The 23,472-nt window shown below is 40.9% G+C and overlaps 2 protein-coding genes across 3 annotated transcripts in view; both read left to right on the top strand.

The window, feature by feature from the left end:
- Positions 1–19,851, top strand: part of LOC117257129 (scavenger receptor cysteine-rich type 1 protein M130-like) — a 29,086-nt gene extending 9,235 nt beyond the window's left edge. For both annotated transcript variants that reach the window (XM_078171134.1, XM_033627055.2), the window contains 13 exons: positions 73–105; positions 206–502; positions 7,747–8,061; positions 8,155–8,442; positions 9,461–9,775; positions 9,864–10,154; positions 11,373–11,678; positions 11,772–12,062; positions 15,551–15,874; positions 15,968–16,255; positions 16,473–16,799; positions 18,933–19,021; positions 19,142–19,851. In XM_078171134.1, the coding sequence (XP_078027260.1) occupies positions 73–105; positions 206–502; positions 7,747–8,061; positions 8,155–8,442; positions 9,461–9,775; positions 9,864–10,154; positions 11,373–11,678; positions 11,772–12,062; positions 15,551–15,874; positions 15,968–16,255; positions 16,473–16,799; positions 18,933–19,021; positions 19,142–19,156 (3,179 nt within the window). In that variant the 3' untranslated portion in view covers positions 19,157–19,851. The remainder of the gene's footprint in view (positions 1–72; positions 106–205; positions 503–7,746; positions 8,062–8,154; positions 8,443–9,460; positions 9,776–9,863; positions 10,155–11,372; positions 11,679–11,771; positions 12,063–15,550; positions 15,875–15,967; positions 16,256–16,472; positions 16,800–18,932; positions 19,022–19,141) is intronic.
- Positions 19,852–21,194: 1,343 nt separating this feature from the next.
- On the top strand, positions 21,195–23,139 carry LOC117257134 (uncharacterized). Its single transcript, XM_033627063.2, has 2 exons — positions 21,195–21,494; positions 21,592–23,139. Exons 1-2 carry the CDS (start codon positions 21,323–21,325, stop codon positions 22,272–22,274), a joined length of 855 nt encoding a protein of 284 aa, XP_033482954.2. The 5' UTR covers positions 21,195–21,322; the 3' UTR covers positions 22,275–23,139.
- The last annotated feature ends 333 nt before the right edge of the window (positions 23,140–23,472 follow it).

Here is a 23,472-nt window from a genome sequence, read left to right on the forward strand (position 1 = left end):
TCAGTTGAAAGTCAATATACTGTCCAGTCATGCAGCTTTATACTGATGTAAATCTCCTGATTTTCTCCTCAGTACTCCAGGCTGAAGGAGAACACAAGTCAACAGGTAAACAGAGAATGAACGGAGAAATAAAGAATCATTAAAGCAGAATCAGCAGTCAGTGTTTCATTCATTCTTTTCTTTGTTTAATTCACTTCTTTTACAGAATCTGTCAGGGTGGTGAAAGGAGACAGTCGCTGTGCAGGAACACTGGAGGTGAAACATCAGGGAGACTGGAGACCAGTAAGAGGTGTTTACAGGAGCTATAATGAGGCCCTGGTGGTAGCTGTTGATGCTTGCAGAGAGATGGACTGTGGCTCTGCGGTTTCTGTTGGACGGACAGTGGAGTCCGAAGACAGATCTGTGTGGATCATCAGCTCTGACTGTGTTCAGTCTGGATCTGCTCTGAGGGAGTGTGCATCATCAGATTTCTCTTCCTACATCTTAAATCTCACCTGCCTAGGTAAGCCCATCAGTGACATAATCTATGATATCAAATATGGCTGTATTCAAAACTGCCTCCAATACTAGCATTATTGCACTGATTTGTAAAAAATCTCCAGTATGCATCGGACCAGTGTACCTCACTTACTGTATCCCACAACTCACGACTCACACCAACCAGCGGCTATAGTGGAGGAGAAAACACGCACCTTTAAACTGTAATTTCCAAAATACTACTGTTGTTGTGAGATTTTTTTGAAGTAAGAATTTAATTATTTTAATGACAAATCTGTGGAGGATTTATCAAAATATTGCCTACTTCAAAATTTGCATTTTTTGGAATTGTGAATTCCCACTAGTGGGACATCCAGCATGCCTCGCCAGTGAGCGGTCAGCGCTTATGGTACCCTGTTGAGAACAGTCTCATCTCAGCAAGTCCTTTTGAAATTTGCCACCATCTTTGGTATCTCTGTTGTGGTTAAACATGAGATGTAATTTGTTTGTGGAAAATATACAGAAGAAAAATCGAAATCAAATTAATGTTTGGTGTGACCACCCTAAGCCTTCAAAACAGCATCAATTCTTCTCATTGTGTCATATGGATTACTGTTAATTTATTATGCTGATCTGTTCTGTACGACATCTATTGCACGTCTGTCCGTCCTGGAAGAGGGATCCCTCCTCAGTTGCTCTTCCTGAGGTTTCTACCGTTTTTTTTTTTCCCCGTTAAAGGGGTTTTTTTTTGGGGAGTTTTTCCTTATCCGCTGTGAGGGTCTTAAGGACAGAGGGATGTCGTATGCTGTAAAGCCCTGTGAGGCAAATTGTGATTTGTGATATTGGGCTTTATAAATAAAATTGAATTGAATTGAATTGAATAGGTACACTTGCAGACAGTTTTTGAAGGAACTCGGCAGGTAGGTTGTTCCAAACATCTTGGAGAACTAACCACAGATTGTCTGTGGATGTAGACTGCCTCAAATCCTCCTGTCTCTTCATGTATATCCAATAGTACAGTATATCCAATCAGCACCAAGTAATCCCCAAGCCCCAGCCAGGAGTCTTTCGGGGCCATTCTGAGTACCTACCCTGAGGCAGGGACTTGTTTAGCCCCCGTAAAAGTTCCAGAACTCTGTCCTTCGGGGGTGGTTCCTGCAGTGGAGACACGCACCAACGGCCCCGGCCCCATAAAATTACCCCGAAGTTCCTGCGGTGGAAACGGGCCTAATGACATTGGCTGTATGTTTGGGGTCGTTGTCCTGCTGCAGAATAAATCTGGGGCCAATCCCTGATGGTACAGTATTGCATGATGGATAAGTATCTGCCTGTATTTCTCAGCATTGAGGACACCATTAATCCTGACCAAATCCAAACTCTATTTGCAATAAGGCAGCCCCAAACTTGCAAGAAGCCTCCACCATGCTTCATTGTTGCCTGCAGACGGTCATTATTGTACCGCTTTCCAGCCCTTTGGCAAACAAACTGCCCTCTGCCACAGCCAAATATTTCAAAATTTGACTCATCAGTCCAGAGCACCTGCTGCCATTTTCTGCACCCCACTTCCTATGTGAGCATGCATAGTTGAGTCGCTTGGCCTTGTTTCCACGTCAGAGGTATCGCTTTTTGCTCATAATTCTTCAATGAAGACCCCAATGGCCAATACCTGTTTGGTATAATGGGTTGATCATACACCTGACTATGATCCTACAAAATCCCTCACCATGGGCAAGATTACCTAGATAATTTGATGCTGATTTGAAGGCAAAGGGTGGTCACACCAAATATTGATTTGATTTAGATTTTTCTTCTGTTGGCTCACTTTGCATTTTGTAAATCGACAAAAAACATTTTATTTTAGAAAGCATTCTCACTTAAAGCATTTCTTCACACCTGCCTAAAACCTTTGCATAGTGCTGTAAATAAATAAGATATATACAGTATAAACTATATTGACAGTTGAACAGTGGTAATGAGGTTAACATTACCACCCTGGAAAATGTCAATAGAGCTCCAGCAACACTTGTGGTATGAAAAACAACTTTATTGACCGACACGTTTCGGCTTGTGGCCTTCATCAGGGTTATCAAGAAACATATTGCACACATCATTTAAATAGGTACATTTGAAATTGAAAGAGTTGAAAAAAATAAATTTGTTTTTAAAAAAATGCATGCCTGTGACCAATGCTATACATTAACATATATATATATATATATATATATATATATATATATATATATATATACATATATATCTCAGCCAATGAATCACTAGTAAAGGTGACTGTGTTGGGAGGACATGAGACCTTTGGTCCAACCAGAACTGCCAGGGAAGCAAGGGGAGTGTCTAGCAGAGGTATCGAAAGCACCTATGAGGTGATTTAAAATGCTACACACAGAAAATGAAAAAAAATTACACAAAACAAAAAAATAAAAAATAAAAAGGGAATAGCAAAGACAGCAAAACATAATAAAATATTAAAAGGTAAAAAGATAGTATCAAACTAAACATTGTAAAGAATACATTTTATAAATACACTAGATAAACACACAAACACACAAAAATCACTAATTGAAAAATCCTCATTCATACCCTGTGGGGAGAGACTTTTTAAATAAAAAAATCCAAAATGCTTCTCTCCTTAACATTAGTTAACATCCCCCTCTTTGATTTGGTTGAATAACTTCAATGCCTAAGAAAAACAGAGAAGAGAGAGGATGACTCATTTCATTAAAGTGTCTTGCCACAAGACTGGTGAAGTCCTTTCTTTGAAAGCGCCAGTGTGTAATATTTGGCATGGTTTATTGTCAAATCTGAATCTGAATCTGAATATTCTACCCATTAATATGTTTATATAAGTGTATAATCGCTATAAAATAAAATTCGTTTGGTTTTCGTAGCCTTATAATTATGCTTATATATATATATATATATATATATGTGTAGCAAAGGCCTTGCTTTAGAGAGGTTGCCATCTTGCGCCGCCATGTATGTATGGCAGACCGAGCGGAAAATCCAGCCAGCCAGAGAACGCGTTTTGCGTGTATAAATAAACCAACAAAGACAGCGGAAGGAAGGAAGAAGGAGGAGGAAACAGCAGAGAGTGTTAGTAGTTCGTTGATGGAGAGTAGTGAAAAGTTTTTTTAGTTATAAAGTTTGCGAATGGACCCCACTTACCACGCAACAGGAGAGAATGAACCCGAACGTCATCTGCGAGGAAAAGAAGACGCAACTTCACTCCTTGTGATGCACTCTCTGTGGTGCTTTTCCTCCTGATGATATATCTCCCCAACGATGGTAGCACCGAATCCCATTCTGTAAATGAGAATGTGTGTATGGAGTGTGTGTGTTACACCAGAAGAGTCAGAGTTTGGGACAGAGTCTTTTACCCCCTGGAGTGTTACCGGAGTTTTTGGAGTGCTCAAATAAACTGGCCTTTTTCCCTAACGCTACTCTGGTCTCCTCCTGGTGAGTGCTTCATTACAATATCGTAACATGGTTTAGATTCCTAAATAAACATTCACCTCGTCGCTAGATAGACCTACTCCTGAAAAACTCATGTCTGCGCAAGGCTTTTTGTCCCTACGAGGCCACCATCATTTACCCGACGGGAGGGGTGAGCGAGTGAGCCCTGCAATCTAGAATTTGACCACTGATGTCACTGTTTTCAACGGTTTTCAAACCATTTTACACAGTGGCCCTTTAATGGCACTATATGTTCTGTAATCCGCTCTTTAAGGGATCGGGATGTTTCACCTACATATTTTTTCACATGGACATTTTATTAGGTACACCACATTTTTTATTTGCATGTTATCAGGTCCTTAATATTGATCATTTTATCAGTGACAGGGTGATTAAATTGTTTGGACATGACCCCCTCTCCAGTAAAGCTGTCCCCCCCTAGAATCATTTGAGACACAATTAATAATTTTTGAACAATGCAGTAGTATTTATTGAAAGCACAATGTAAGCGGTGCTCATTATAATCGCACAATAATGTGCTATTTAAATCTTAAAAGATTTAGTCCACCCCTCCCATTCCTAGTAGTGGTATATCCCACACTCTTTCCAACGGGCGGGGCTAGGCTGGACCCGGCTGCCCACATTGCGCATCGCGGGGTAAGATGTACACAGACACAGTTTAACTTACACAAGTTACAACACATCCCATTTACTGTTACAACAAGCCCCAGGCCCAGGCTGATAATATAAACTGTCTGCAACATTTCTCCTGCATTGTTCAAAAGCCTACTCAATTACGAGTGCTGCTAAGTGAAAAGCTAATGATTAAGCTCAGAGTTTAGTGATAGTGAGAGAGGACAGGAGAGAAAGAAGAGGGAGAGGACAGGACAAGAGCAGTCAGTGGCGGAGTGGCTCGTATCTAATGGGTACCTGTCTGTAGGCTCTCCACCTGTCAGTGAGACAAACACGAAAGACGTGCAGTTTAACCGACGAGGAGCGGTCATTACGAGCGACTATTACGCACGGTTGTGAGGTGCGCAGTGGCAGATCTCACAGCACACTGTTTATAAACCAGTTTACCAGTTTAATTGCAGGAAATGTTTGGTTGTTAAGCCATTTTTCACATGTGGCTGCTGCTGGCTTGAGTCTTGACTCTCTTGTTATCAATAACTTGCAATGCTGAGATAAATGTTTAAAGTCCAAAAAAAGTAATTTATAATGAACAGGTCAATAAAACAGGTTTCAAAATTCAAAATACCTTGTAAACAAATGAAATATTCAGTATTACGCATTTTCTTTGGTTACTTTTCTTTCAAACATTTTTTAAAGTTATGATCTCTCAAGTTATGAAAACTTGCAGCATGAAGAAGTGTGTTTTGTTCTGTAGGTTTTTGGTAGAGAGAGGAAGAGAGGACATTATCTTTTTTTGTCGCATTGATATCAAGGAAATTGATTTCTTCAAGGCTATAATTAAGGGTGAATTTTAGACCTGCAAAATTGTCATTTAAAAACTGTAAAAACTCTAGGAGGGTGGGTATAGATCCTTTCCAAAGTAAAAACTCATCATCAATGTATCTCTTCCAAGACATGATAAAAGGAAGAAAAGGATTCTTGTGTGGTTTGTACAATTTTTCTTCTTCTAGGTAACCAACAAAAAGACAGGCAAAACTGGGTGCCATTTTGTTGCCCATAGCGGTACCAGAAATCTGGAGATAAGGTATATCATTAAAAAAGAAATAATTCCTCTCTAAAATGAAGGAGGCTAGATTAACCAGAAAGGAGGTGGAGGGTGTTCTCGCTGATCTCTTGTCAAGGAAATACTCTAGTGTGTCAAGTCCTTGTTGATGGTCAATATTTGTGTATAGAGAGTCAATATCAAGTGTACAACATAACCACCCTTTCATCTTATCTGATAAACAGGAGGTTTTGTGTCTCTGTGAACAACCATTTCTCTCCATTTTCTTCTGTCAAGTATGGTGTACCTCAGGGCTCAGTTTTGGGACCAATTTTATTGTCTTTGTACATACTTTACTCTTCACATTATTTATAGTCATAGACATGATTTCTGATTTTTTGAACAGCATGTCACAAAGCTTGTGCAATCATGTTTTTATCATCTTAGAAATATTTAAAAATATATTATCAATTTTAACTTTTAAAGACACAGAGACAATTTTATACACCTTCATCTCATTATGCCTGGATTACTGCAACAGCCTTTTTTCTGACCTGAATCACAAATCTATTAATTATCCCCAGACTGTTCAGAATTCAGCTGCCAGGCTTTTAACCAGAACCAAGAGACATGATCACATCACTACAGTTTTAGCCTCTTTACACTGGCTCCCAGTATGTGTTAGAATATATTGTAGGATTTTACTGATTACCTTTAAGGTTCCTCATGGTCTCTCTCCTAGCTATACAGTATCACTGACCTCTTGGTACTGCACACGCCGATATGTAGTGTGAGATCCTCAGGCAGAGGTCTTTTGTCAGTTACAGAGACAAGGCTGAAAACTAAAATGATGAAGATGTAATGCGTAAGAAAAGATTTTCTTCCCACACTGCCCTCCAGGCTTCCTCTTTTGCATTGTTTGTTTGCAGGCTATGTCACTGTTGATGATGTCACCCGTGTCAACATCAACTTAAGGTTGATTTGGTGTCGCCTCTGACCTTTTTAAATTACATCATTGTCACAGAACGTGGACTGACTTATGAGGAGAGTGCCCATACTTCTGCTTGCAGTTGTGAGGAGGTAATAAATGGTACAAGTGAACAGGTTCAACATAAAATGAGATGTAACCAGCTATTTTACTTGTTTCCTGGGCCCTTTTCAGGTCTTGGGCCCCTGGACAGTTGTCCTGTTGCCCTTATGGGTAAACCAGTAGGAACTGCAGATATAGTATCAGTATAATTCTTAGTGCAGGTGTAAGTACAAGTAATGCCAGTAGTATGGTGTTATATACAGAATAAAACAGTATGATATGAATGTGGTGAATACACTATGGACAAAATATATGTCAGGATGAGCTGAGATGAAAAATAAAATGAAATGATTTTCAGTTTCATATTGCATAGTACTATGAAAAACAGTATGTAGTATATAGTACATACTGCACATTGTGTTGGTTAGTAGTAGGCGGTTTTGTAATCAACCAATAACAATCATGTAGCCAGGCTGACACATACTTGCAGCAGCAAGAATGGCAGCAGACTGACTCCAGCAGCCATGACAGAGTCTGATGAGCTGCTTCCTCAGCTAAATCAGGTGCTGAATGTGCCAAGATATATTTTTTAAGTCTGCTACTTCAGGAGTCCTAAAGGCCAACCACAAATCAGCCTGAAAGGACGCCGTCTTCAGATTGACAGCTTTCTGAGCCTCTGCTTTCCACCAGCAGGTTCTTTGGTCTTCATTGTAAGAGGCACCAGTGACCTTCTGGCCACAACTCTGAGCAGCTCATCAGTATCTTCACATGCATGTGGTGTTTAAAAAGTTGCACACTTTTAGATTTTAGGGATTACTTTCCAAACAGATTTTATTTTGGGTAACAGATCTTCTCAGGAAAATAAAAAATAGTTAAAACTTTTGAACCTCTCTGTATTGCGAGCAAAGATTGTGATTGTGATTCAGACTTCTATCGTTTGTGGTGTTATTAAGATGTGTTCTATTGTTATTGAACTGATGTTGGAATTGTGCTAAGTTCAGTTTAAATCACAAAATTGTTGTTTGATGACATCTTTTTATTTTGTGTCTGATGTCTTTTATCTCTCTCCCTTTTTTATCTTCTATTATCTCTACAGACTCTGTCAGGCTGGTGAATGGGACCAGTCTGTGCTCAGGTAGACTGGAGGTGAAGTCTAAGCAGTCTAACCAGAGGTGGTCCTCAGTGTGTGAAGCTGACTTTGACCAGCAGGATGCAGAGGTGGTGTGTAGGGAGCTTGGCTGTGGGCCTCCCTCAGCCCTCCAGGGGTTGCTCTATGGAGAAGTGGAGGCTCCAATGTGGACCAAAGGGTTTCAGTGTGAAGGCAATGAGGCGGCTCTCCTTGACTGTAGAAGCTCAGGCTCAGATAGAAACACCTGCTCACCTGGCAAAGCTGTTGGACTCACCTGCTCAGGTAGAAGAGGAGCTGCAGCTTTGATTCTGTTCATTTCTGTTCTAATAAAACTCAATTTATTCTTTTACTGATGACTCTCTTTTTTCTGTTAAGACCCTGTCAGGTTGGTGGGAGGAGACAGTCGCTGTGCAGGAACACTGGAGGTTAAACATCAGGGAGACTGGAGACCAATGACTGCTGTTTACGATGTCTGGACTCTAAAGACAGCAATTATTGTCTGTAGAGAGCTAGACTGTGGCTCTGCTCTTTCTGTAGGATGGAGAGAGGGGTCCTCAGACAGATCTGTGTGGATGACCTCTGGCTGTGATAACTTTAGAACTGCTTTGAGCAAGTGTGTAGTGTCAGATAACTCTTCTTCCATCACAGATCTCATCTGCTCAGGTAAGCTCATCAGAGACATCATCTATGACAGGAATTCAGCCAGGTTGACTCACATATGAAAATGTTTACACCTGGTATGAACATGTTTTTCGGTGATCTGGACACCAGTGAACAGCTGAGACACATTGCTGTTCACACCTATGTCTGTTACTTGTCTTCAGCTGACCACATGTGTTCAAATGTTGTTATTGCTTACACCACTTACACTAGAAGGTCAAAGGGCCCCGTGCACAACTATTAAGTCCATGCTTGCTAACCGCTCGCTAGTCAAGTTAACGGTTGTGTCTGTGCAACTGCAGATGTCGCTTTCAGCAGAATTCAACATGTCTCCGTCGATAGGACAAAACAATGGATGGTCACACAACGCTTTGCCCAACTCATCATGAAATGGGCGTAGAGAGCGTTACAGTGCTGTCACCAAAATTACCACCACATCCTCTATTGAAGTAGTCCTTGTTAAGGGACAGATCAGGAGACATAATTGTGTACACTACAAAAGATATGTGGTCAAATGTGTCCCTGAACACCTCAGCAAGTGGTTTGAGTGATCGGATCACTACGTGTCCTGGTGGTTGTTTATGCTTGTATTATAGCACTGTCCACTTGTAACTGGATCACCAACAGGCTCACACATGCACCAACTAGAATGGCAGCAGACTGTCTCCAGCAGCCATGACAGAGTCTGATGAGCTGCTGCCTCAGTAAATTTGCTGCTGAATGCACCAAGATATATTTCTGTATGGAAAAAATACTTGTCTTCTGCTTTGGGAGTCCCCTGGACCAGAACACGTTGAAAGTATTCAAAATGGATAACAATTGTAAGAGTGTATTAAATGTGAATGTGATGGCAAAATAGCTGCAGTCTGTAGTTATAAAGATGTGTTGTGTTGTTAATGAACTGATGTTGAAATTGTTCCGAGTCCAGGTTGAATCACTGATTTGTTGTTTGATGACATCTTTTTATTTTGTGTTTGGTGTCTTTTATCTCTCTCTATTTTATCTTCTATTATCTCTTCAGACTCTGTCAGGCTGGTGAATGGGACCAGTCTGTGCTCAGGTAGACTGGAAGTGAAGTCTAACCAATCTAACCATAGGTGGTCCTCAGTGTGTGAAGCTGACTTTGACCAGCAGGATGCAGAGGTGGTGTGTAGGGAGCTTAGCTGTGGGCCTCCTTTAGTCCTCCAGGGGGGACTCTATGGAGAAATGGAGGCTCCAATGTGGACCAAAGAGTTTCAGTGTGAAGGCAATGAGTCTGCTCTCCTTGACTGTAGAAGCTCAGGCTCAGAGAGAGACACCTGCTCACCTGGCAAAGCTGTTGGACTCACCTGCTCAGGTAGAAGCAGAGCTGCAGCTTTGGTTCTGTTCATTTCTGTTCTAATGAAACTCACTGTATATTTAAAGAGATGACTGTTTCTTTTCAGAGCCTGTCAGGTTGGTGGGAGGAGACAGTCGCTGTGGAGGAACACTGGAGGTTAAACATCAGGGAGACTGGAGACCAGTGGGTAAAAATTCAATTAACTGGTCCCTGGACGAAGCAGCAGTTGCATGCAGAGAGCTGGACTGTGGCTCAGCTGTTTCTGTGGGACTGAGAGAGGAGTCTTCACGCAGATCTGTGTGGGAAATCAACTCTAACTGTGTTCTTTCTGGATTTTCTCTGAGGGAGTGTGTAGAGTCAAGTTCCTCTTCCTCCATGGCAGATCTCACCTGTTTAGGTAAGCCCATCTATGACACCATCTATGACAGTAATGCATGCACACCATCAGAGGGGTCAAAGGGTACAGATGGCCCCAGCCCAAGGCCAAGGGGGGGCCCATGAAAAGGTCATCGGTTGGCCCTTGAATGGAATCAAGTGCAACGATTTACTTACAGACTTAAATCACTGGCAATGCAAGTTATATGTACTTCCATGATAAATAAATGTATTGTTATCATTAAAACTCATTTCAGCGTGCCATTTGATACCCCCACTCCCGCAGGTAATTTAAAATTGTGCAGTCCATCTGACAGAGAGGGTCAGATGCACAGAACACACAAGTACTGCTAATTTGAATATGAGGCACACAGACTGAGCCTGACTGACTAAGTCAGAATGCCTCACCAAAAATCAGGGGCTCAAAAAAGAAATGCCAGAGCACAGAAAGTGCTAGCTAATGAAAGGAGTGGAGAGGCGATGACCAAATGCTTAGCAAAAAAAAAAAGAAGTGAAGAAGCACCAGGTATGACAGGCAAAGCTGATGGTGAGAATTGAGACAGACTAATATTAGCAAATAAAACCTTCTGTATCAGGCTCAGTTTTAAGGCTATAGTGAACAGTATGACAGGTGTCATATTAAACTAGAGGACCTAAGGCATCCATTGATACCAACCATGTTATGCTATCTTGTTGGAGAGGGGGATAAATAACACTCCAAAGTTATGCTAAATGTTGGCAAAGGAAAAGGGAACATTTCCATTTTTCAAAATGGTGTATTTAAATATTTCTGCATACTTGGGGTCCCTAAACAATCTTTATATTGCATAAATTGGGTATAACTGGAGAAGAGAGCGTTGACAGCGATGTACTCTTTATACTATTTCAGTTCTGCACATAATCTGGCTATCTTACCATATTTGAAATAAATGTATCAGTAAAAGTGGTGAGAAGTATTTAAGCCAATGTAATGAAGTACAAGGCCATATATTTTATTGTAAATGTACTCAATAAGACTTAAAGGTAATCTGCAAAAAAATTACATTTACAATTACATTTTATTGAAAAAATTACTCAAGTATTTGCAACAGAGTAAATTTAACACATTACTACCAACCACTGATTAGAATTGTGCTGAGTCAAGTTTAAATCACTGATTTGTTGTTTGATGACATCTTTTTATTTTGTTTCTCGTGTCTTTTTATCTTCTTATCTATTTTATCTTCTGTTATATCTACAGACTCTGTCAGGCTGGTGAATGGGATCAGTCTGTGCTCAGGCAGGCTGGAGGTTAGATCTAACCAGTGGTGGTCCTCAGTGTGTGAAGCTGACTTTGACCAGCAGGATGCAGAGGTGGTGTGTAGGGAGCTTGGCTGTGGGCCTCCCTCAGCCCTCCAGGGGTTGCTCTATGGAGAAGTGGAGGCTCCAATGTGGACCAAAGGGTTTCAGTGTGAAGGCAGTGAGGCGGCTCTCCTGGATTGTAGAAGCTCAGGCTCAGAGAGAGACACCTGCTCACCTGGCAAAGCTGTTGGACTCACCTGCTCAGGTAGAAGAGGAGCTGCAGCTTTGATTTTGTTCATTTCTGTTCTAATGAAACTCACTATATCCTTTAACTGATGAGTCTCTTGTTTCTGTTCAGAGCCTGTCAGGTTGGTGGGAGGAGACAGCCGCTGTGCAGGAACACTGGAGCTGAACTATCAGGGAGACTGGAGGTCAGTGTCTGATCGTTACGAACACTGGACCCTGAGGGAAGCAGTTGTTGCCTGTGGAGAGTTGGACTGTGGCTCTGCTGTTTCTGTAGGACGGAGAGAGGAATCCTCAGACAGATCTGTGTGGTTAATTTTGCCTCACTGTGTTCAGTCTGGCTTTGCTCTAAGGGAGTGCGCAACACCAAGTTCCTCCTCCTTCATCATAGTTCTCACCTGCTCAGGTAAGCCTATCAGTGCCATCATCTACGACATCATCCATAATAGTAATGTACCCGTGGTTTACACACAGATGCAGCAACTAGAATGGCAACAGACTGTTTCCAGCAGCCATGATGAAGTCTGATGAGCTGCTGCCTCAGTAAATCAGGTGCTGAATGTACCAATATATACACTCAAAAAAGACTTAAAGGAACATATTTTTAGAATGGCTCACCTGGTCTACTTTAAACGTTAGATGTTGTGCATTGTTTATGTGATTATGAGATTAATTTAACTGTAGAGGGGTATGTGTTTGAATTGTCTGGAGCATAAATAAGATGCTTAGAGGAGTGTCTGTGTGAACATACAACTATATAAGGAATGGAATTTGTGTTACTTTAATTAGCTATTCATCCAGTCTATGCACAGGATGATGTTTTGTCTATGGATTTTGAGTGTTGAATGTCTCCTGATGGTGTTTGGTGATGTCAGACAGCATTTGCCCAGACTGAGATTGCAAGAGCAGTTCAGTTGCTGGAAAATGGTAAAGGGCTTTTAGTGGTGTCTCCAAATGTGATCTGCCAACGATGGAGATGTTACCAGGAGACTGGGCAGTACAGCAGGAGACGGGGACAATGCTGTTTGCGTATGACAACACCTGGGGTGCATTTCATCATGCTGATGTGCCCCTCACATCCCTCACGTGCTTCCTTTCCTCACATCTTAGTTCTGCTCTTGGGAAAAGCAAGCAGAGGAGGCAAGGAAGAGACATGAGGACGGAGGAGTCAAATCTGCAAAATGAGAAATCCTAGGTTACGTGGTGTAAGTCATGAGTAACGACGTGCTGCACAGCTGTATCACCTGTCAAACTGACTGGTACAAATGTCCACAGAACCCCTTATTTAAGAACAACTTCAAAACCTTACAGTATCTTTCATAGATAGATAGATAGATAGATAGATAGATAGATAGGAACATCTCCTATAAGCCAGTAAAAGTCTTGCATATACAAGGGGCCTTTTCAATTGTATTGTAAGATGAAAATAAACAAAAAACAAACTGCTGCTTTGTGTGATGCCATAACACTTGTTAGATTTATCACACACAAGGTGACGAAGCATTATATTGCATCTCACCATGTAACTGTGTCATGCTATATTATCTATAGATCCCTATCACGACACTACAAAGTAAGGGCTGTGTGAATAAACAATCATGTGGAGCTGTGGCATTATACATAATGGAAGACAGTAGTCATGCCACTCGATAAAAGACTTCAGTGTACCTTGCTCTGAGCTCCTCAAGTAGACTCCTCTCTCCTTTTCATGATGGTGGAAGGTGGACAATTCCTGCTTCATGGCTGGAGAGAGGAGGCGAGGGAGCATATGTTAGCGTGATGAAAAAAAAAACCCTAGATAAGACCATTATCTCATCACCTTGGCTCTATTCTTGGAAATTGACTTCCACTGTGCTACTGTAGTTGACTTATTCAACTAGACTGTTAGAAACGGAATAGACTCCATGATGATGGTATGAGAACCAGATGACCAGTCAAAGGCCATCTTCTCACTGCAGGATATCGTACAGCATGATTGAATTTGCACATGAACGTCAGAGCTGGCAACTCTATCAGTGGAAGCAGTTACTCTTCACAGACAACAGCAGGTTTACTGTTTCAACTGATGATAGGCATGTTAGAAACTGGAGATGCCAGGGAGAGTGGCATGCTGACTGCAACAGTGTGGAAGTTGATAGCTACTGTGAGGTTCTGTCATGGTTTGGGCCTGAGTGTGTTTGGGTGGTCATACGGACTAGACATGTTTGGTAGAGGTGATAAGATACTGCAATGAAATCCTGGTGCCTATTGTCAGACCATTTGCAGGCATGTTGGTGACAACGTCCCCTTAATGTAACATTATGACTGTCCCCACAAAGTTCAGGTGTCCTTGAGGACGAAGTCATCTTTGTAATAGACTGGCCAGCCAGGCCTCCCGACCTAAACCAAATCATGCATATCTGGGACATGCTCTCCAGGCCTGTTAGAGGCAGAGAACATCTTCCAGATTTGTTCATAGACTTCCCAGTGTCTTATTTGCGGAATGGAAGGTCATACCCCAAAATGAGATTGTATGGATCATCAAGAGGATTTCACGTCATTGCAAATAGTGTGTTAATGCTAAAGAGGGTTGCAGGAGTTATTAGAGAATATTTGTGGTGAAATATGTGTCATTCTGACTACAAATGACTTGGTCCTTAGTATATTTCATTCTGTATCTGATGCATGTTTTTGCATGACATCCCCCTAAGGGTCAATTTGTGTTGATGTTTCATTATTTCTTTGATATTGTCTCGAATTGAACAAATGCAACCACGCACTATGTTATTTTAGCCATACCATTTTGGTAATAAATATATTTTTTAAGATAAATCTGTTACTTTTGGTACAATTTTTATGTCAAAACTTCAACGAACACCACTGACCACTCAGTGAGTTTCATGGCTTTGAAAACAAACATTTAGGGTGGTTTTAGGACAGATTCACACATGGCCATAGGCAACACTGTAAAGCCAGGCAGGGGAAAGTCAAATTCTCTGAAAAGGAGCAATCGTCACAATTTTAGTCTTAACCACTTTATTTCATCATATAACCCAGAAATGGGGCTTAAAGTGCAAAATACCAGACTTCTCCTTTAAGGACATGCATCACTCAACAACCAATCTAGTGGCGGCGTAGATGGTGTTATACTATCATTCCTGTTTGGTCCTTGGAGTGATGATTGGTGTGATCAGCTAGTGTTTCAGTGGGTAGCCACTGTCACAGAGTAGTAGCCCATTGATTCTGCCAGCACCAAAGTCCTAATACAAGGCACTGTCCCAAAGGATGTGTGCATCGTGGGTAGATCCAGGCCACCTTGCCACCAAATTAAAGATGGAATAATTTGCATTGCAAGCAATTCGACCATTGATGAAATGGTATTCATTGTGGTTGACATTCAGATACTCATGTTCACATGGTGTCTGGATCCGTATATGAGCACCACTGATGCACCCCACAATGCCAGGAATGCTGGAGGCAGAATCGCCATTTCATTACTACTGACTCCACTTCATTTGGCAGATGGCTCAGTGCCAGTGACATTTTGGAAAGCACCATTTGCATAAAAACGTTAACAGTTGTAATGCCGATGACAGTGCTGCGTTAGGGTCAGATACAAACTGCAAGTCCGGTGACAGCTCTTCAAGAAGTTCAAAGAGATCTCTCAGACAGAATCGAAACCTCTCAATCAGCTCCTCGTTGTTGTTTATGTCCAATGAATTGTTTCTGTGTGTAATAACTCTCTCTTGTCTAAATTCTCGCTTGTTGTAGAGTCTATATGAGAGATGTGCCATTGTTTCAAGCTGTTACTGTGAGTTGTTACCATAGAAACAGAATAGATTTTTGACTTTATGCTTGCTCCTGACTAGGCGTGAGATTTATCTCTCTCTATTTTATCTTCTATTATCTCTCCAGACTCTGTTAGGCTGGTGAATGGGACCAGTCTGTGCTCAGGTAGACTGGAGGTGAAGTCTAACCAGTCTAAGCAGTCTAACCAGAGGTGGTCCTCAGTGTGTGAAACTGACTTTGACCAGCAGGATGCAGAGGTGGTGTGTAGGGAGCTTGGCTGTGGGCCTCCTTCAGTCCTCCAGGGGGGACTCTATGGAGAAGAGGAGGCTCCAATGTGGACCAGAGAGTTTCAGTGTGAAGGCAATGAGGCGGCTCTCCTGGATTGTAGAAGCTCAGGCTCAGAGAGAGACACCTGCTCACCTGGCAAAGCTGTTGGACTCACCTGCTCAGGTAGAAGAGGAGCTGCAGCTCTGATTCTGTTCATTTCTGTTCTAATGAAACTCAGTTTATTCTTTTACTGATGACTCTCTTGTTTCTGTTCAGAGCCTGTCAGGTTGGTGGGAGAAAACAGTCAATGTGCAGGAATACTGGAGCTGGAATATCAGGGAGACTGGAGGCCAGTGAAATTTTTTATTGATGTTTTTTCTGTGGAGCCAGCAGTTGCTGCCTGTAAAGAACTGGGCTGTGGCTCTGCGCTTTCTGCAGGACGGGTAGAGTCCTCAGACAGATCTGTATGGAATCTCAACTCTGACTGTGTTCTCTCTGGATTTGCTTTGAGGGAGTGTGCTTCATCAAGTTCCTCTTCCTTTCTTCGGAATCTCATCTGCTCAGGTAGGCCAATCAGTGACATAATTTATGACATCATCTATGACAGTAATGTTTTCAGTGTGTTTCTGTTGGAGTGAGCTGAAAAGTTATCAAGGACAATGACATCCTATAGTGCCTAAAGACAAGCAGACAGACAGACCTGTGACATCACATGCTTTTTCAGGGTCCATTGTGTTGAACAGAGGTTGAATGCAACCTCTCACCATCTCTTTGTTTACAGACCTGCTGCTTCAGCCCAACATCTCTGTGTCCTCCTCCATGGGCAGGGTCTCTGAGGCACAGCAGCAGGAGTTTCAGGTGAACTGGGGCTCGCCCTTCACCATCAGCTGCTCCGTCCAACCACAGTACCCAGAAGGCTACTTCGAGCTCACCTTCACCTCCTCCAACTCAGCACACAACTATACAGAGCAAGCTGTCAATCACTCTGCCCACTTCCTGTTTTCTGCAGAGTCCGCCCACCAAGGAAACTACAGCTGTGTTTATCACGTCTATGTTTTTTCTCATAGCTTCTCCTCTCAGAGTCGTCTGCTCTCTGTCACTGTCTTAGGTAAGTTGACTGTAGTTTTCCATCCTACATACATGTGGGTTTGGAAAACAGGATTCATCCAAACGGACTGAAAATGATCAGCTGACCCCAGTGTCTATGCATGTTGTTGTTTCTGGAAAAACAGTGAGAATACTGTCATTGATTTGGCCAAAATGTAGCATGTAGTATGCAGTGTGCAAACAAAAGCAAAATCTGCATTATGCCAAAAATACACAGATGTTGTGATTTGGAAAAAATCTCCAGTATACATCAGATCATTCTACCTCGCCTACTGTATCCCATAATGCAAAGTGCTTACACCAACCAGCAGCATGGTGGGGGAGAGAGCTCACAACTGTGGGCCCTAAGTTTAAAAAAAAAAAAATTAAATACTACTGTTATTGTGTCTCAAAATGTACTTTTGGCTTCTGAGGCAAGAATTCACTTGTTTACACAACAAATCTGTGGTCAATTTGTCAAGATAGAGCCTACTTGAAAATCCCACTATCGGGATGGCCAGCGTGCCTCGCCAGTGTGCGGTCATTGCTCATGGTACTCCACTGAAAACAGCCTCATCTCAGCAAGTCCTTTTAAAATTTGCTGTTGGCTCTGTTGGTATATCTACTGTAATAGGCAACCTTTGGTCTGAGAGTAGCCGGACCCACCGGATGTATGCTCTGACTATGAGTCTGCCATTGGGCCACTGATTTCAGCCGACATGCTCCCCTCCTTCCACTATCTCCATGTTACTGTTTGTATATGAGCAGCAATAGCAGTAGGAAGAGCAGAAATGGTATCAGTTTAATTTCTAGTGCAGGTTTAGGTACAAGTAATGCCATCAGTATGGTGTTATACTGTATGAATAGAGTGAATAATACTATGGACAAGATATGTACAGGAAAAAAACAGTGGTATAAATATGAATACATTATAGGTGAGATATAGTATGGATCGTAGTATGAAGTGTTTGGGTATGAGAGCACATGCAGTGTGACACTAAAAATACATACATCTTGATAGTTTTAAAATGAAAAGAGGCAGGGTTGTCCTTTATATCATATTTTGTTTAATTGTAATTATACATAACAGAGAAGATAACCAGAGTAAACACATACTGCCAAGACGAGCTGAGATGGTGTCTGGCATACTGCAAAATAAATCGATTCAACAGTTTTGTACTGCATACCACTATGAAAAGCAGCATGTAGGACATACTGCATACTGCATTTGTTGGTACTGTAGTATGTAGTAGGTGGTTCCGAATACAGCCAGTGTCTATGGTGTGTTATTAAGGTGTGGGCCTGCCTTTGTAGGTCAGGTGATTGATTCTGACAGACGTGCTAGAGCTTCTGTGATTGGTCATATAAGAAGGTGCTTCCTTTAGTTTACTAGCGAATCAGACACTAGCTGTTTCCACACCATTCTGGTTTATCCTCCCTCCTAGCAGCACAGAAGGTCTATACAATTAGCACAGTTGGCACCGAAGATTGGTGTCACCAATTCAGTATCTGACCAAAGTAACCTTTTCTGTTCCTGAGTTATAATGTTGAATCATAGCCAGTATTTTTGCAGAACATTATGATATCACAGTGCATTTGACCTTTGACCTTTTGGATATACCACATCATCACTTCATCATTATCCCCTTACAGCGTTCTTGAGATATCATGTCCACAAGAATGAGCCAGACAAGGTCACAGTGACCTTGACCTTTGACCCATGTCCACCAAAATCTAATCAGTTCATTTTTATGTCCAAGTGAACATTTGTGCCAAACTTGAAGAGATTGTCTCAAGGTGTTCTTGAGTTATTGTTTTCACAAGAATGGGACAGAAGGACAACCCAAAAACATAATGCCCCCGGCCACAGCTATCGCCGGTGCAGAGGCATAAAAAGGAGAAACATCAGGAGGATCACCAGAGGAGAGACTCCTCTTCGGAAAAGACAGACAGGCCATACTTTCCTGAGTACACATGTGGACCAGTAATAATGAACAAACACAATGATATTAAGTACATCAAGTGCAAACATTTAATATGGACTGAATATAAAGTGTAATAACAGATAAATCTGTGATTTCAGGTCACTACAGTTTGTGTTTCATGGACTCATGATGTTGTGTGATTTGATGTGATTGCTGTCTGTGTGTCTCAGGATTGAATCCAAAACTTTGTATTATTGGAGCGGTTGTCCCGCCGCTGATTCTGCTGTTGGTGATTGGTGCCCTTTGCTTCTACTGTAAGGTAATTATACACGTCTGTTGTTTAGACCACTGACTGAAATGAGGTACTCAGTCTGTGTTTATTCCAATGAAGAGAGGAGTAAGGCAGGAAGTCACATATGCATGCTGTCATGTTTTACAGGCCCGCAGGGGATAGGCAATGGGCACACAGTAGAAAACTGAGCTGGATTATCATTCTGTGGGTGTTTCTGCAGCTGAAGGAGCTCAGGAAGCAGAGTAGCACCTCCAAGGAGCCCATCCCACATCCAGTAGATTTCTATATGCATGTTTCATTTCAACAAGAATTTTGTAATTTGAGATTTTTTTTCATTTCACGAGAATTTTTAATTAATTTTGTAATCAAGTATGCCTAATTTACTTAATTTTGTAACAAAGGGTTCTGCTTATTTTCATGGTTAAGTATTTTGCTTATTTCATAAAAATTTTGAATCTTAATTTTGTACTGAATGAGTTTTATTTTTTCAAAGGAGTTGTGTTTATTTTTGTAATCATGAACATTGCTTATTTTTGTGATAACTAATTTTGTAAAAAAAAAATGTTCTTAAGCAATTATTTACTTTTGTGCTGAATGATTTTGCTTATTTTTAGAATTAAGGAATTGTCATATTTCATAAGAATTTTATTGATTCTTTTTCATTTATCCCTTTATTACTCCATGAATAGAAAATACTGTCAGCAGCCATAAAATAAAAACAATGTTTAGGAACAACATGTTCTGTAAATGATATGAATGTTGTATGGAAAAACCCTTTGTAAAAACCCTCAGAATAAAAACCCTCTTATCACCTTATTACACAATGAAAATAAATAAATGAATTAATACAAGGAAAACTGACGTTTTATATCCAGACAGGGCCACCTGAATGTGTTGTGTGCATTGTGCAATGGTGTGTCAAAAAAAAACAACTTAGCATAAATCTGCAGAGTCTGGATTTGAGGTTCTGTTTTACACCAAGATGCACTGAGTAGATTTTTGATTTATTGAGTGATAGTATGTTAGCTGACAGGTTTGTAGTATACTGAAATCAGATTTTAGGACCTCTTGAATTTGTGATATAAAGGCTTTTGATGTATATATAATAGTATCATTTGCATATAGTAGTATAGTATAGTTAACTAGAAAAAGAGTTGGAGGTCATTAATAAAAAAAAGAGAAAATGGTCCTAAAGTAGAACCTTGAGGCACACCTCCATGCTGGGTGAGCAAGTCTGATTTAGACCCTTTTTCACATTGATTTCTGTGGTGAACATGCACATTAAACCACAACAATGTATGTTTGGAAAGCTCAACAGCATAAAGCTTTTCCCAAAGAAGATAGTGATCAATCAGACCGAAAGCCTTGGTGTAATCAACACATATTGCTCTTGTGAGATGATGGCAATCAGGGCCACAGAAAACATTGTTAGAGAAGGGAGGAGTAGTTGTGGGAAAAGTTGGATATGATAGGCTATATATAGATTATTTTTATGATTAAGTTATTGTGATAATGCATTTCTAAATTGATTACTGATTTCTGAAGATTAATTTTCCACAATCTTGAGATCAATGTGTAGTTACAAAAATCTTTGGCGGTAAAATCCTCTTTGACTGTCCTTAAGTTTTAAAATACATGCAAACAGCTTCTCAGTTAAAGTCTGTGTGTGTCATTATCCCGATCACAAAATAACAACTTTCCTGCGTCCCAGTGCAGATTCACTCATTCACTCACGTACAGTAACTAGCATGCACTAGGGTCTGCCTTAATAGGGTGCCTTTGCCTTACGCCACTGCCAATGAATATCAGAAAAATGGGAGTTCCACACGAATTTCCCCCCATGAAGTTATTATTCTTATTCATTCATTAGTTAATTTGTGACTTTTAATATTTACAGTAGGTTCCAAGTCCTGTAGCACTTTGATAAGCGTTTGATTGTCTTGAAAGGTGACAGGAAAGATTTAAATCTGATGAATCCTCATAGAAAGCTGAGCTTTAACACTTTGAAAGTCTACATGAAAAAATATATTCCTGTCAATACAATGTTGCAAAAATAGCGATTTGTTTTTTCTGGTTATGTATTTGTTGCATTGTGGGGAGAGAAACTGTGGCTAAAGCATAAATAATTTTTCGGCCGTAAGAAACTGTTGATGAGCGGAAATCAAAAATAGCTCACTTTCACTGCCGGAACTTTAACAGCGTGACACAATCAACGGAAGTAAACAATACAACCGCTAGCTGCGTTAGCTCCATGGACTAACAGGAATCGTAAAAAGACGATGGTGTAGTTGTTACGTAGATAAATACCTCACTTATAATTAGACAACAATGTGTTCAGTTGAGTCTTTGAGAGAGTTTGTCAACGAGCGACTAACTGCTGCTGCTGAAGAAATATTGGGAGTTTTTCAAAGAAGCATCGTCGAGTACGAGGAAGAGATCGATCGTCAGCGCAGACTGTTGGATATCGTTTTGAAGCCTGAAATAAAGTTACACAGGACAGGTGGGTGAAAGCTAATTGGAGTAATTTACTGGCATGTGTGTATGTTTGCTGTAGCATGACATTAGTATGCTGTTGGTGTTGTTGTGTGTCCCTCCAGAGCTCCCACAGCAACATGTGTGTAAGGAGGAGGAGGTTGTCCCTGAGCAGCAGCTCTGTATTGAGGAGAGGAAGTCCAGTGTGGACCAAGAGGAGCCAGAGCCTCCAGAGATTAAAGAGGAAGAGGAGGAAGTGTGCAGCAGTCAGGAGGGAGAGCAGCTTGTAGTGAAGCAGGAGACTGATGGCTTTATGTTGACTCCTGCTGATGAGGAAAGTGAGCAGAGTGAAGATCAGACTCTGGACTTCATTCATGATGACACTCAAAGTGCAGCAGAGAAAGAGTCTGTAGTCAACATACCAGTTATAACCTATTTTATACTCAAACCAAACAGTGACCATCAGCTCTTCTCTCACAACTCTCATGTAGCTGAGAGCCAAGATCAGAAAGGAGGACATCATGAAAACAACAGTAACACAGATGAAAAATCTCACAAATGTGACACGTGTGGAAAAGCTTTTCTGTACAGGTATAACTTAAATATACACCAGAGAATCCACACAGGTGAGAAGCCGTTTATGTGCAAAACATGTGGGAGAGCTTTCAGACAGACTAGTCATTTGACAGCCCACATGAGAATTCACACAGGCGAGAAACCACACATTTGCAGGATTTGTGGGAAAAGATTCAGCGACATAAGCATGTTGAAAAGGCATTTTAAAATCCACACAGGTGAAACTTTGTAACTTTGCAAGACCTGCAGAAAGAGACATTTGAATGTGTGACAATTGTCAAGGCATATAAGATCTCAGACAGACAAGTGGTCTTGTGTTAAATATGTGGGAGCTGATTCAGTTCTGGTTCATGGTCAAAGCACACAAGAACTGACAGAAGTGAGGTGTTGCATGTTTGTAGCACCTGTGGGAAAAGTTTTACTCAGATCACATACTTGAAAAAACATCTGAGGACCAGTAAACAGGAGAAACCATAGAGCTGAAACTCCTGTGGAGACGTGTTCGCTATCTGAATGAAGTAAAATTGCTCACTGAGAGGAGGTCACAATATGTTGAAGAACTACATTTGGTTAAAATGCCATTTTGTTGAACTAACCCTCAGTTTTACTCATAATCCTGTTTTTCTTTGAAATAGTCTATCTTCCAAATTTTTTGAAGAATCTTTGTTGCACAGTGAGTGCATAATTCCTCAGTAACACATAGGCTGTTTACTAAATTTGGTGCTATTAGAGTCAAAATCCAAAAAGGAGTTGCCACATTAGCAAAACAGTCTATCATGGGGGTCATCCCATTCCAGCTGATGGCAATTTAAACCACAACATAAGACAGTAAATAATCACAATAACAAATTGGCAACACTAGATAGGCCTCTGCTGGTTATGTGGTTTGAACAATAATGATCAGTGTCCAAAGGAATGTAGCCAACGACATGCTGTTTTTTGTGACATTGTGTATTCTAACAATAAAACTTTGTAGGATGATGGTTTAAGAATACCAGATTCACCTTGAAGTCTAAAGCTGTTAGTGATTTGTGTTCATCAAGGCCGCAGATGGGTGTGACTGTCATCAAAAATAAAAGAAGTCATTGTGAAAAATAGTTCTTTTCAGAGTGTTTTAAGAAAACCTAAACCTCTCTGGTTATGTAGCCTAATTATTATTTATTGGTGGGAGATAAATTGCGGATTAAGCACTTTTTCTTTTTTTTTTTTACAGCTGTAATTCTTCTGGCAGAGTCAGGAGACACCTTACAGAAAATGTTGAATGTTGTTCAACTCTGGTGCTCTAAATGGACGCTTGTGTTCAACCAGACTAAAACCCAGATTATGCACTTCAGAAAAAAGGGTACTGCAAGATCCTCACAGAACTTTCTACTGGGTGATATGCCTTTGGAATTTACTGATTATTATAGATTCCTGGGGCCTCATTTATA

This window comes from Epinephelus lanceolatus, chromosome 1 (genome assembly GCF_041903045.1).
Source record: "Epinephelus lanceolatus isolate andai-2023 chromosome 1, ASM4190304v1, whole genome shotgun sequence".
Classification (NCBI taxonomy): domain Eukaryota; kingdom Metazoa; phylum Chordata; class Actinopteri; order Perciformes; family Serranidae; genus Epinephelus; species Epinephelus lanceolatus.